Here is a 13,848-nt window from a genome sequence, read left to right on the forward strand (position 1 = left end):
CATAGTATGTTTTTTGTTTGCATTTTGACTGCAGGTAGTGTGGTTAATGCAGACATGAATCCTCGTAAAAAGGTTTCAGTTTTGTTGCCAGAAAAAAGGGGAAAAACCCTATAATTACATTATAGAACTGGCAAAGGAGGTCTAATGATGCATTCAAATTACGTTATGCTAATTGGGGAGGTGTAATTGCATTAATTAATGCAAGTGCGTGTGATTATGCTAATATATGTAATTATGATAATTAGGCTCTGCCTCGTTGTCTAGGGTTGTATTATCAATCGGGATAATACAATGATCCCCGCTTTAACTTTTACTGATTATGTCTTAGTGTGTTTATGTCAGGTCTCAAGATTCAGATCTCATTGCAGGATACGGTTCTTATAATTAAGATTATTATGCATGAACTTAGGAAGGCACCACTCAGACACTTCTGTGTTAAGCAACTTTAATCTCTTAACAAAAACATTACACTCTAATATGCAAAGTCTTATGCTAGGAATGTCAACACAGTACTCCTGGAGATGTTCTCCTCATTGATCCGTACATTTAACCCTCAATGATTACGTTTGTTAAACTGGGTAACAGAACAATCAGTGAATTCCTCAGAGGAAATCGAGCATTCACGGCGATGGGAAAAAGTCCTTAAAAATTAATGTGACAATATTCATGCAAATAGCAACAAATAAACATGTCCCGAAAGCAAAAGTAGACCTCAATGAATTCATTGGTAAGATTATGCAATTAACGAAATGTCTTGAAACAATGGTGTGTGGCAGTGTGCCTGCTTCAGCAAATGCTTATCAATTGGCTAAGGCTTCAATACATTCGCGGGAAAGATTGTGATGAAAAGAAAGATTTCAACACAATAGTCTCCCTGTGAATGTGTAGATTCATAACATAGATGTTTCTAAATATTCTTGGTTCTTTTGGTAAAGTCACGTAGAAGGGAAACAATAAAATAAAAATGTAAAATAAAATTCACGACTTTTTTCAAATTTTCCTGCTGTGGTTTTCACACCTGATTATTGCTTGTGTTCCAGTCGAAACGTCGTGAGAATTTTATTGTTTTATATTTGTATTATTTTATTGTTTCCCTTCTACATGACCTTACCGAAAGAACCAAGAATATGAATCCCTGCAGTCACGAAACCTTTAAATACATTTTTTTTAGTTTCATCAATGAACTCATTGGTACAGTTATGCAACAACAAAAAGAATGACTAAAATATTTCTAAACGACCGTATCTGCGTAACTCAAAGGGCGAAACACAAGGATAACTTTTGGAGTACTCTTATTAGTCCGACGTGTGTAATGTGTGTGCGGGTGGATTGTCTCCTTGCTCAACTCTTTGCGTTAAGCAGACGCCGAGGTGGGGCGTTGCTTGTGCCAAAAATGTGGGCAGTTGTTTGTCCAGTGTACATGTGTGTATGTTCTGATTTCAATAATTAATCTGGAGGGAGAGGTTCCTTTTGCCTGGTTGCATTCTCCCCCCCAGCCCCGCTCTTCCCTCACGGCCGGGATGTTACATTTTCTCTTCCATCATGGTTTGGAATTCCTTAATGGTGTTCGATATCTCAAGGCAAGGTGCCCTCCTTGTGTGTAATTTATTGCTACCACGTACTTCTGGAAGATAAAGGCGGCTGGGAGGCTCTCTCTATGGAACGCATTATCTTGATCGTGTGTGATTGACCTGTTTAGGCTTTATTCTCGAGTTATATTTTGATATCCTGAGGTTGGAGAAAAAACAAGTTTTTACTTAAACTTCCGTGACTGCCAGAATTCATTCTTTGGTCCTTTCGGTAACATAGATAGAATAATAAAAATACGGTGAATAACATTAATATTAAAATAATATACCAGAAATAATAACCCACTAATGTAGATTGTAGCCTGGTTCTTAATCTGAATGCAATCTAAAATGTCGACTTATTCTTATAGCCAAGTTTCGAATTTTTACTGAACTAAAATAAACCAAAAAAATGTCTGTTTGGTTCTCGCCGCCCGGAAAGAATTGTGGCGCCCATTGCTTGAACGTGCTATGTGGCGGCCTTTGAAGCCCGGTAGAGATTTCTCCAGAATCTCATTAGCCCCCCCCACCTCCGCTTTTTGCACCTGGGTTTTTTTTATTACCTTTTAAGGCTACTTCCTTGCCTGGTGTGACTTGTGGAAGGCAGCTGCTGTGAGGGGTGAGGGTGGTTGTTACAATTTGTTTTGCCTCATGCTACACCTCGATTGATTAAACGAAATATTTTGGCAGAATTATTCTTCATATCAATTTTGGAAAAAGGCCTAAATATACAACAGCCACCACCTTGTGCCACACAGGGGCAGCTGCTACTTGGGGGTGCTCTTTGAGTGTTTGAGACGAGATACGATACAAAACTCCTAATTGCCGAGGCGATGAAGCAAGCACCATATAAATTCAATTATTAGAACATAGTGAATGCTTGGGAGCTTATTGGCTCTCGCTCCTGGTTAGAGATCTCCCCAACCCACAGGTCCACAAAGACTGGCCGCTCTTACCCTGCCGGTTGAACCTAGGAATTGTGTTCAACTTCAAGTTATTTTAATTAAAGGCCTGTGACAAAGGTGCATCTATTGGAGCGACATCGTCTCTGGCTTACACATCTACCGGGTCTAAATTTGACTTTGTATTGTCTCGGAGGAAGTCTACCCACACCTCCACTTCCACAAACTGCTGGGAGTTGCCTCGCTCTGCCTCACATTCAGAATTCTCCTCCTGCTTCACGTTGCCTCCATCGATGCGGTCCGATTGTGGAGTTGAATCTTCATCTTCACATTTTACCCTCACTTCTTCGCTCTTCACCATCACTTCTTCACATTTCACCTTCACCTCTTCATATTTCACCTTGATACCTTTAAAAGTGTCCAGGCTGGGATTTTCTTCTGGTTCTTGTTTCATTAGGGATGGGCTCATTGCGGCACTTTGACTTTCACAAGTAGATTTCAGATTCCGCTCTCTGTGGATCTTCTGATGCTTGTGTGTTCTCTGGTGTCTTTGAAGAAGCGTTGACCGTGCAAACGCATTCCCGCACACACTGCACTTGAAGGGTTTCTCCCCTGTGTGTGTTTTCTGGTGTGTTACAAGAGCAGATGAATCGATGCGAAGGTCCAATTTTGGAGTTGAATCTTCTTCACATTTTACCCTCACTTCTTCGCTCTTCACCATCACTTCACATTTCACCTTCACCTCTTCATATTTCACCTTGATACCTTTAAAAGTGTCCAAGCTGGGATTTTCTTCAGGTTCTTGTTTCATGAGGGATGGGCTCATTACGGCACTTTGACTTTCACAAGTAGATTTCAGATTCCGCTCTTTGTGGATCTTCTGATGCTTGTGTGTTCTCTGGTGTCTTTGAAGATGCGTTGACCGTTTAAACGCCTTCCCACACACACTGCACTTGAAGGGTTTCTCTCCCGTGTGTGTTCTCTGGTGTTCTACAAGATGCGCAGACCGTGCAAACGCCTTCCCACACACACTGCACTTGAAGGGTTTCTCTCCCGTGTGTCTTCTCTGATGTATTATAAGAGCAGATGAATATGCAAACGCATTCCCACACACACTGCACTTGAAGGGTTTCTCTCCCGTGTGTGTTCTCTGGTGTATTATGAGAGCAGATGAATGTGCAAACGCATTCCCACACACACTGCACTTGAAGGGTTTCTCTCCCGTGTGTGTTTTCTTGTGTGTTACAAGAGAAGATGACTGTGCAAACGCCTTCCCACACACACTGCACTTGAAGGGTTTATCTCCCGTGTGTGTTCTCTGGTGTGTTATAAGCGCAGATGAATATGCAAATGCATTCCCACACACACTGCACTTGAAAGGTTTCTCTCCCGTGTGTGTTCTCTGGTGTGATACAAGAGCAGATGAACGTGCAAACGCCTTCCCACACACACTGCACTTGAAGGGTTTCTCTCCCGTGTGTCTTCTTTGGTGTTTTATAAGATCAGATGAATTTGTAAACGCCTTCCCACACACACTGCACTTGAAGGGTTTCTCTCCCGTGTGTGTTCTCTGGTGTATTACAAGAGCAGATGAACATACAAACGCCTTCCCACACACACTGCACTTGAAGGGTTTCTCTCCCGTGTGAGTTCTCTGGTGCTGTGTCAAATGTCCAGGACGATCCGTGCTGTCTGCACGCCGGTCGCATTGTTGCCTTTTTGTACCGAGCCGCGCCGAGTGCCTTAGCTCCATCAGACCAATTCTGTAGAGGAAGTGACAGCTACAGACAGAAAAAATAACATCCACACCATCTACACGTCAGTATCGATGCACAGAGGAATGCATATATACAGTAACACGTGACTTACACGTCTATACTTGTTCATATATTCATAATATAGTGAAAAAGTTTCCCAAATTCATCACACGGGCTGTTATGGCACACAATGAGAGGGCGAATGGTCACAAACGTGCCTGGAAGCCCTCGTATCTTCAAAATGAATGTTAACCCAAACCTCCGAGCACACATTTTCGGCTGTCTGCCTACAAAAGGAATATTTATGAAAGCTAAATTCAGCTGACATAGCAAAGGGTGTTGAAAATAATGCTATTTGTGTTATGCATAAATTAATGCCCAATCGCAAATAAGAGGTGTGAAGCCAGGCTCAGATGTCCTTGAATGCTGGGATGAACAGATCCGACTTCAGCTGCATGTGTGTGCTGTGTTAACTTCCTGACTGTTTCCATTCTTACAAAGAGTTCCAGAGGAAAACAAAAATGAAACTACTGTTTTGATATAACCTCCGTGTTCAACAGAGTTAAGAGACTTTACTGCAAACACAAATTTTACACTGTCACACACTGGCATGGTAAACAAGTGGTGGTGTCCAGACCCATGCCTGGCCACCTTCATCTGTTCAGTATTAATGCTTCCTCACTCCACCAAGTAATTCATTGAGGATCAATCAACACAGCCGAGGCTGCGTGTCTCTCACTCTCTCTCTCTTCCCGTGGTCGCGTGGATTTTACTCCGGATCCCCCGGTTTCCCCTCCACATAAAGGGAGTGAACACCGCCACGCGTCCCGAGTGAATACCGCCACGCATCCCGAGTGAACACCGCCACGCTGTTGACAAGCCTCACCTTGTGTTGTGTGCAGGTCACTTCTGAAAACAAGAGCGTTATAGCAGCTCAAGCGGGCTGGGCCTGGTAAAAAAAAACTGCGTGAATATTTAAAGAAAAACAAAGTTTCAAAGTGGCGAGCCGTGTGAAAACAAATTAAACTTAAGCGAGATATTACTAGCTCTTTCGGTAAAGTCACGTTAAAGGGAAAAAATAAAATAATAAAATATATAAAACAAAAAAAATTCTCACGACGTTTCGACCATAACACAAATGGTCATCATCAGGTGTGAAAAGCAACGGCAAGAAACATTTGAAAGAAGTGGCGGTTTGTATTTATTTATAAACGGTGTTTTTATTTATTTAAAAAAACGTTAGCACCACGGGCAGCGATTTGGCAGTTTGTTTAGAAGGACGAGTCCATCTATGTTCTGAAAAGAGGAGGGGGGAGACGAAAAATTAATGTATGCTGTCTGAAAGCCACCGTAAGCGTGAACAATCAATTAAGACCTGAAATGGTTTTTCAAATCCTTCCAATGATTGCCAAGCCAGAATCCATCTTCTCGGTTGAAATTGTCTCTGTGCTTGTGTATGTGGATAGCCTCATGAACGAATCTCTCATGGTAGCCAGATGGCTTACAAAGAAGTCAATGTCATGTGACATTGACTTCTCCAAGACAGAGGTTCTCTGCAAGCCATCTAGCTACCATGAGAGATTCGTTCATGAGGCTATCCACATATACAAGCACAGAAACAATTTCAACCGAGAAGATGGATTCTGGCTTAGCAATCATTGGAAGGATTTGATAAACCATTTCAGGTCTTAATTGATTGTTCACGCTTACGGTGGCTTTCAGACAGTATACATTAATTTTTCGTCTCCACCCTCTTCTTTTCAGAACATAGATGGACTCGTCCTTCTAAACTGCCAAATCGCTGCCCGTGGTGCTAACGTTTTTTAAATAAATAAAAACACCGTTTATAAATAAATAAAAACCGCCACTTCTTTCAAATGTTTCTTGCCGTTGCTTTTCACACCTAATGATGACCGTTTGTTTTATGGTCGAAACGTCGTGATAATTTTTATTGTTTTATATATTTTATTATTTTATTGTTTCCCTTTAACGTGACTTTACCGAAAGAGCTAAGAATATGAATTACTGCAGTCACGAAGGCTTTAAATCAAAATTTAAGCGAGATAATTGAAGCAAACGCGATCAGGCGAGGGCAGGAGGCAAGGCCCCGCGTGGATAGACCCCACGTAAAGTTACAACCTGGACATCGCTTCCATGCTCGCTGCTACTCAATTTACATCCCTATGAGAGAGAGCGAGGCTCTACCTCGGCAAACAACAAAAACCACCACAACCACCAGCACAACCACCACCACGACCACAACCGCGATGAGAATTTTTCACCTCGGATTTCAGTGCACGGTCTGAGCGGCAACTTCCTGTTACGTCTCGACGTCACGCGGCAGCAGGAGGTAACATGACGTCACTTGTAGGTACTATAACACTCAACGATTGGCTCCGTAACTTAAATAAATTATGTTAATGAACCTGGCCTATTCGTGGAGGGATGTGGCGTGGGTGACGAACCTGTCACAAAAAACTCGCGACGGCTTTCACGAATACATTATGTTAATGAGACGCCAGTCACCGGGCGTAGCTTTGCCCAAATAAGGATTGGCACTGGAACGTATCGGCAGCGGCCAAGCGGAGGTGACGTCACGCTCACGAGCACGGTGGTCGGGGGTGGGGTGAATAACGTTGTGACATGACGTCACTAGCGAAGCACACCTCCCCCTTGTGTTTGACGCCGAAGAGGTCACGCTGACCGGTGACGTCAGAAAGCGGGGTCAGAGTGCAAGTTTGTTCACAGAAGGGGAGCGGCAGTGACGTGTGAGCGCTGCGCTCCGCACCCGACCAGCCGAGTTCCATTCCCGCTCGTGGCCAACACCGCCAGTGACGATTTTCTGAACCGGTCCTGAGCCTCCCCTACGTCGACTCAGCCTCAAACGAGTACCCGGTGCGGTGTGTAAACATCGCCACTAGGGAGACAAAGGCGGCCGGGCGTGGTGCTGGCCACCCACCCCCTCGTGTGCCGTCCCACCCTTAATAGGTGTTCGCTAACAGCACTTGCCCCAACAGTCTGTTAAAGCTGTACGGGGGATCTTTGTCTTTGTGTGTTGGGAGCAAGTGTGGGGGCTGATGGCCCACTCACGCGTCCTAACCGCGCGGATTACGTAATCTTGTTTAAATCGTCTCTCGAAGCTGTTTGGAATTCATTAATTAATCTCTGCGCAATACGCTCGCGGCGCGGGAGAACGTGCATCTATTTATTTATTTGTAAATATGCGCGCTCCATCCACACACTGATTGGAGTCACCCACACACAGCAGTGCGCTAAGCGCTGTCCCACCGCTATTGCCACTCTTCACACCACGCGTCAACCAACAAACTGGCACCGAGGTTTTTATTTCCGGCGCGAATAGCGAACCCTTGTTTGTGGTCCCCCCCCAGCCAGCCCCTCCAGACAGCGCCTAACCTCTTATCACCTCACCCTCGCAAAGTGCGATGACCCACGCTAGGGCTGACGGCGAACTGGGCTGAATCCGCCCCCCGTACGCTCACTCACCTCACAGCTGCACGATGGGGGTTGGGGAAGATTCTCGCCTCGAAGACGTTTGCCCGGATAAATCGTTCGCAGCTGCGCCCAACAAACGTCAGTTTCAGTTTATTTAGTTTCAGTTTATTTATTTTGGTATAGCCCTGTGAGCCATTCGACTCTTGAATCGGGTGCAACCACAACAACCAAAAAAATAAAAACACGATCGAGAAAAAACATCTTAAAGTGACTATGTGACTGTGCAAAAAAAAAAATCGATGAATAAAAACAGCAAAATATTCCTGAAAAAAGCACCGTACACCAACGCTGTGTGCAAAAAATCCCAGTGGGATGCAAGTCAAACAACAACCACAAGAAAACTTAGATTAAGGCCATCAGTCTAACTCCTTACTACAACAAAACAAACATGTCCAAACCAAAAAACTTTCTAAATAACCAAAAAATAAAGCCATAATTGCAACGTAACAGTGATCACAGGGACTGTCACCGAATGTTTACAATAAACTACGTAAATAACATGTAACACCAAATCCTAGAGCCATAGCTGGCTGCATGAGTTACTCCACAACAACAGAAGCATCAGTCAGAGTATCAAATTTTTCAATGCATCTTTAAGATCAGCACGCTAAATCAAAATACAGATGATACTTTGCAGCATCATCCGGAGCAAAACATTTTATTTTATTTTACGCCAAGGAATAGCAGTGGCAGCTAGGGGTGTACAACTCCTCTAGAGCAGTTCTGAGAGAAGATCTCGTTTGTAGCGATTCAAGTTGCAGTTTATTGGCAATAGCATTCCAGACCCTGGGGGCATCAATAGCAAAGGCCCTTCCTCGAGTTTTTGTACAGCAATAGGGAATGTGAAGCTGGTAAATGAGCGAAGACCTGAGGTCAAATTTGTTCTTTGAAACAGAGAGGAGATCCAGCAGGTAGTCTGCGGATTTTTTTGTAAGTACATCGTTAATAAATAAGATCTGGTGCACAAGCCGCCGAACATTAAGAGATGTTAAGTTTGACCCAATGTAGAGATCACAGTGGTGAGTCCTATATGGGCAGTTCAATGTAAATCTTAAGGCCGAGTGATAGATGGAATCAAGCTTCTTCAGTACAGTCCTTGGGGCTGATTTATACACGATGTCACAGTAGTCAAGTAGAGGCAGTATGGTAGCTTTTATCAATTCCAAACGGAACATTTGGGGCAAGCAGTGCTTGTGTCGATACAGAAAACCAATTTTTATTTTTGTCTTTTTACCAATATAATCAAAGTGATATTGAAAATTCAGTTTTGAATCCAGGATGACCCCAAGATACTTATAGATCTTGACTTGCTCTATTTGATAATTATTTAAGGAATGCAATTGGGGAAAAATAACTTCCTGCTTTAGTTCTGGTGAGAAGCATACCACCTTGGTTTTGGAGGTATTCAAGACTAGTTTATTCAGGACACAGACGTTGAGGGCAGCTGGTCTTCAAACGACTCCAAAAGAAGAACTCTGATCTATTTTGGCTCTCTCTATCCTATCTTCGCAAAATCCCTTAATCCCCTGGTGACATGACGTCATCCTGCGCGTCCAATCAAACGCTTTTTGCGGCCGTTTTTGAGCGCTCTGGGCGTTACGGAGGCGGGGGGGGGGGCACTACGTCACCTCCCCCCTTCCATTGTCCTTGCAGCGGCGTTCCTTATCGCTGACTCACTAGTTAACCTGGATGCCCGCTCGGCCGAATACACACCCGGTTAACCTGGATGCCCGCTCGGCCGAATACACACCCGGGGCGCCCGCGGGGATTTCCCCCTCCCCCGCCCCACCGTTTACGCTGTCCGCAGGGGCGTCTGCCTTGGGGACCCCCCCTCCCCCCCTCCCCCCCGTGTCGTATATGCTTCATCACGGCCGGCCTGTAAAGCTCTATGCCCCATTTTGGGGGGGGGCGCTATGGAATCCGGCCTGGGGGGGTCGGGCCAATCTTCGGGTCCGTGGAAACCATGAAACATCCCTAAGGGGTCCTCGGGTAAAAAACCCATCGTACCCGGGGGCCCCCCTTTGAGTCCCTACGGCGGTGCATGTGAGTGTTTAGTGGGGGCGTGCGTGTGTTCGTGGGGGGGGGGGGGTGCGAGGAGAGGACAGCGCCGGCCGAGTTGCTCCGCTGCGGTGGCACCACACAAGTTTGAGTTGCGTGTTGTCGTGGAAGTTGAACGGGCGCGTGCTGCTACTGACAGTCGTTGACTACGGTTGGAGAGACGCTGATAACAACAACCGCCATTCACCACTAAGTGGTGGTGACGTCACCAAGACGCTTGTGCCAGGCCATGTGCACCTTGAGGCCACGTGAAGTGTCGAACGCCCACTGGCAGGTCACAGGGCAGACCCAGGTGCCACAGGTCAACTGACTGAGATGACTGTCTGATGCACCACCTGTGCCTCCTACTGTGCCAACTTGCTGTGCTTTAGCCACCCGGCGCTCCGTTCGTTGTTGTGAGCGCCGCTCCTCCGCCCTCCGTTGTTGGAGGGCGACTGCTTCCAACTGGCCAGTAGCAGCGTCCTTCACGAGCCTCCTCCACTGAGGCCGATCTTGACACCGCTGGTACCAGTCATCGGCAAGTCCACTCAGCTCCACGTCCTCCTGTACCACATCACCCCATCTCTTTAGCCCGTGCCACGCCCGCTTAGCCCCCTTTATCTTGTTGAACAAAAGCTGTTTAGGCATGCGGTGGCTGGGCATGCGGGCTACATGACCCAGCCAACGCCGCCTTGCCTGCCCAGATCTTTCAATGATTTGTGAGCTCCTCACACAATCCAGCCCGGTTAAACCCAGGATGGATCGTAGGCCGGTCAGACTAAATGTTTACAATCGGTGAAGATGCTCCATTAGGGGGGTCCACGTTTCGCAAGCATAGTGAAAGGAAGGAAGGACCGTGGCCGAGAAGACCTCAAGCTTCGTGCAGAGCAACAGACCAGGCAGCTTCCACACAGCATTATGCAACCGATGAAAAGATAATGCCGCTCGACTGATTGGGAGTGAGACCTCTGCTGTTAAACTGGAGCCGGTCATGAGCACACTGCCCAGGTAGCGAAACTCTCCACTCTCTCCACAACTGCCCCATCACAGATTGGGAGTTGTGGGGGTGGAGTGTCCGATGGTACAAAATACCCAGGCAGGTGCTTAGTTTTGGTGGGGCTGATGAAAAGGCCCCACCTCTTCGTGGCATGCTCCAGTTTCGGCAGCAGCACCTCCAACTCCTCCTCTGAATGAGCAGCAATTACCAAATAATCGGCATACATAATGTGGTTGACTAATAGGGAGCCATCCCTTGACCGCACCCGGGCATCAATCAGCCTCCCATTATATCTGTACCAAATGGAAATTCCCCCGGTACAGTTATTGAAGGCTTCACAAACTACGTGGTCAAAATAGATGTTAAATAATGTGGTAGCCAGAGGACATCCCTGTCGCACCCCAAGGTGTACAGGGAATGGCTCTGACTCCCGGCCACGTAGATTTACCCGGGCCCGCTCACCATCATGAAGGTCCTTAATGATCCTGAGCAGAGGGTCAGAGACTCCGAAAGCACGAAGAACCCAGAGGCCAGGCGTAATGATGGTATAATAGGCTTTGACCAGGTCAATGAAGCAGAGATGTAGGTCTTGTTGGAATTCCCTACACCTCTGCTGTAGCAGACGGACAGAAAATATGGCATCTGTGCAGGATCGCCCTTTCCTGAAACCGCATTGGGGCTCCGCAAGCCTCTCCTCAGCGTGCCTAGCAAGGCGAGGTTGAATAGTCCTTGCCAGGACTTTTCCCGGCACACTGAAGAGTGAGATGCCCCTGTAGTTGTTACAGTCCCCCTTCTTAAAGAGGGGGACCAACAGGGCATCCCTCCAATCCTGCGGAACCCGCCACCCTCCCTCAGCATTTCGCTTGGGAGTTCATCTCTGCCCGGTGCCTTTCCTGGTCTCAGACTCTGGATCACCTTCAGTACTTCTTCAACGGATGACGCCTAAGCCAGCCACTCACAGAGGGTGACTTCCTCCTCCAATATTTGAGGCACTGCAGCCTCAGCAGGGTCATCCCCACTTTGTCCCATGATGTTTTCCATGCTGAGGGATTCACCCTCTCCCAGTACCTCACAGAAATTCTCAGCAAATCTGGAAACCTGTTCCTGGGGGTCGGAGATTGGATCACCATTCTTTCTCCTAATGATGGTAATAGGTGTGGCGCTGCAGGTTACTTTTTTGGAGTTAAATAGAGATTTGTGATCACGGGCCATTGAGGCAGACTCCATCTCCTCAGCAACCCGCGACGACCACCCATCCTTGCAGCGCCTCACGGGTCTCCGAACCTCCGAGCAAAGGCAGCGGTAAGCCTCCTCATTCTCTGACGTGGGATCTTGTAGCCCATGAGAGTGGGCTTGTCGCTCTTTCTCAACCATCCTAAACACCTCCTCTGTCAGCCAGGGTCTCTGGGGAGGTCTGGACCGCGTTTCCCAAAGCAGCCAGCTGCATGAGGAACAGTCCTAAACCTCGCCCATTTACCCTCGACATCAGGAGTGGGGGACGATGCCAACCCCAGTGGCAAGCGATGATGAAATTCTTGCAACTTCCATCAGCTGAGACCAGGCCACCTCAGGTTAGAATGGGGTCCTGGGTGTACACTCACCACTGGAGTGCAAGAATGGCATGCGCATCTTACAGATGACAAGTCGATGGCCAGAGGGCAGATCAGCTCCACGGTAGGTCCTGGTGTCAAGGAAATGGGCTTGCATCCGCTGGTCCGTCACTATGTAGTCCAGCAGATGTTCTTGCTTGGACCTGGCATGCATCCATGATGTTGTGTGGGTACGCCGATGCCGGAACAGTGTGTTGGTAATTACAACCCCATGACCTGCACAAAAAGCTAGCAGCCTCCTACCGTTGTTATTGAGTTGATCTGGCCCATGCATTCCAATCACTTCAGACCAGGTGCCAGCATCATGACCATTGAAGTTACCATTGAAGTTACCCAACAAGATGACTCTATCCCGAGGGGCCACTTTAGCCAGCACCTGTGACAGGTCATAGAAGGCATCTGACTCATCGGCCTTCCCTGAATCCCTCTACGGATGTTCGTCTTCGGTGGGGGCATAAGTAACCACGACCACCACTTCTCGCCTCCGATTGATGGGAAGGCGAGCCCAAAGTAGCCTGGGGTTTACAGCTTCCCACACCTCACCGCCACGCTCACACGTCTCCTTCATTCTTTTGTTCAGAAGAAGAGCCACACCCTGTTGTTTGGCAGTCTCCTGCCCCGAGTAGAGGACTGTCCACCCCTCATGGTGGCAGGAGCCAGAGCCGGTCTACCGGACCTCCTGAATGCCACAGAGATCCGGGCGGTACCGGTCTAGTTCCCGGCAGAGGAGTGGCAGCCTCTCCTCCGCAGTGAGCGTTCAAACATTCCACGTGGCCATCTGTAGTGGCTTGACGTTGTTTCTGGAGGAGCCCCGAGGGTAAAGATTCAATCTCCTCGCTCCGCCAGATGGGGTTTGGCCAGGAGACGTCATACACGCCCGTCTCCCCGGAGCCTCCGGCATAAGCTTATTAGTTTAACACGTAGGCTTTCGCGACCAATATTATTTATAATAAAGGTTTTTGGGTTAGATCGCGTTTATTTATAAATGTGTCGTAACCCTCCACCACCCGACACGGCCAATCAGCAAAAAAAGTGTCACGTTGACAAAAGACAAATAATTCACTACTTCAGCCCACCGGTGTGTTGAACTGTAAATGTGGATTAACTCTTCAACACACCGGTGGGCTGAAGTAGTGAATTATTTGTCTTTTGTCAACGTGACACTTTTTTTGCTGATTGGCCGTGTCGGGTGGTGGAGGGTTACGACACATTTATAAATAAACGCGATCTAACCCAAAAACCTTTATTATGAATAAGCTTATTAGTTAGATATTTTAGCCGTGGTTTAGTGGTAATTTATTGAAGGGTTAGCAGCCCCTCGCACACGTCCAGAGCCTCCATTTGGCCACGGTGGTGGTCACAGAAGCCATGAGGGGAGAGGCCAATTGGAATTGGCCCTCCCCCCAAAGCACTGTCTACGACGGACAGAGAGATGTTGAATTGAACAAACTTAACTCGCTCCAT

At 47.1% G+C, this 13,848-nt stretch overlaps 1 protein-coding gene across 3 annotated transcripts; it reads right to left on the reverse strand.

The window, feature by feature from the left end:
* Positions 1 to 428: 428 nt before the first annotated feature.
* Positions 429 to 6,614, reverse strand: LOC142907742 (uncharacterized). Of its 3 annotated transcripts, none has more exons than XM_076057456.1 (3): positions 6,510 to 6,614; positions 5,114 to 5,176; positions 429 to 4,251 (listed from the first exon to the last, which is right to left on the reverse strand). In XM_076057456.1, exon 3 carries the CDS (start codon positions 4,221 to 4,223, stop codon positions 2,622 to 2,624), a length of 1,602 nt encoding a protein of 533 aa, XP_075913571.1. In that variant the 5' UTR covers positions 4,224 to 4,251; positions 5,114 to 5,176; positions 6,510 to 6,614; the 3' UTR covers positions 429 to 2,621. The 3 variants fall into 3 exon arrangements, with proteins under 3 accessions (XP_075913571.1, XP_075913572.1, XP_075913573.1); XM_076057457.1 differs by lacking the exon at positions 6,510 to 6,614 and adding an exon at positions 6,367 to 6,497; XM_076057458.1 differs by lacking the exon at positions 5,114 to 5,176.
* Positions 6,615 to 13,848: the final 7,234 nt, after the last annotated feature.

Source organism: Petromyzon marinus, chromosome 82 (assembly GCF_048934315.1).
Source record: "Petromyzon marinus isolate PM22_M1 ecotype Great Lakes invasive population chromosome 82, UKy_Petmar_22M1.pri1.0, whole genome shotgun sequence".
Classification (NCBI taxonomy): domain Eukaryota; kingdom Metazoa; phylum Chordata; class Hyperoartia; order Petromyzontiformes; family Petromyzontidae; genus Petromyzon; species Petromyzon marinus.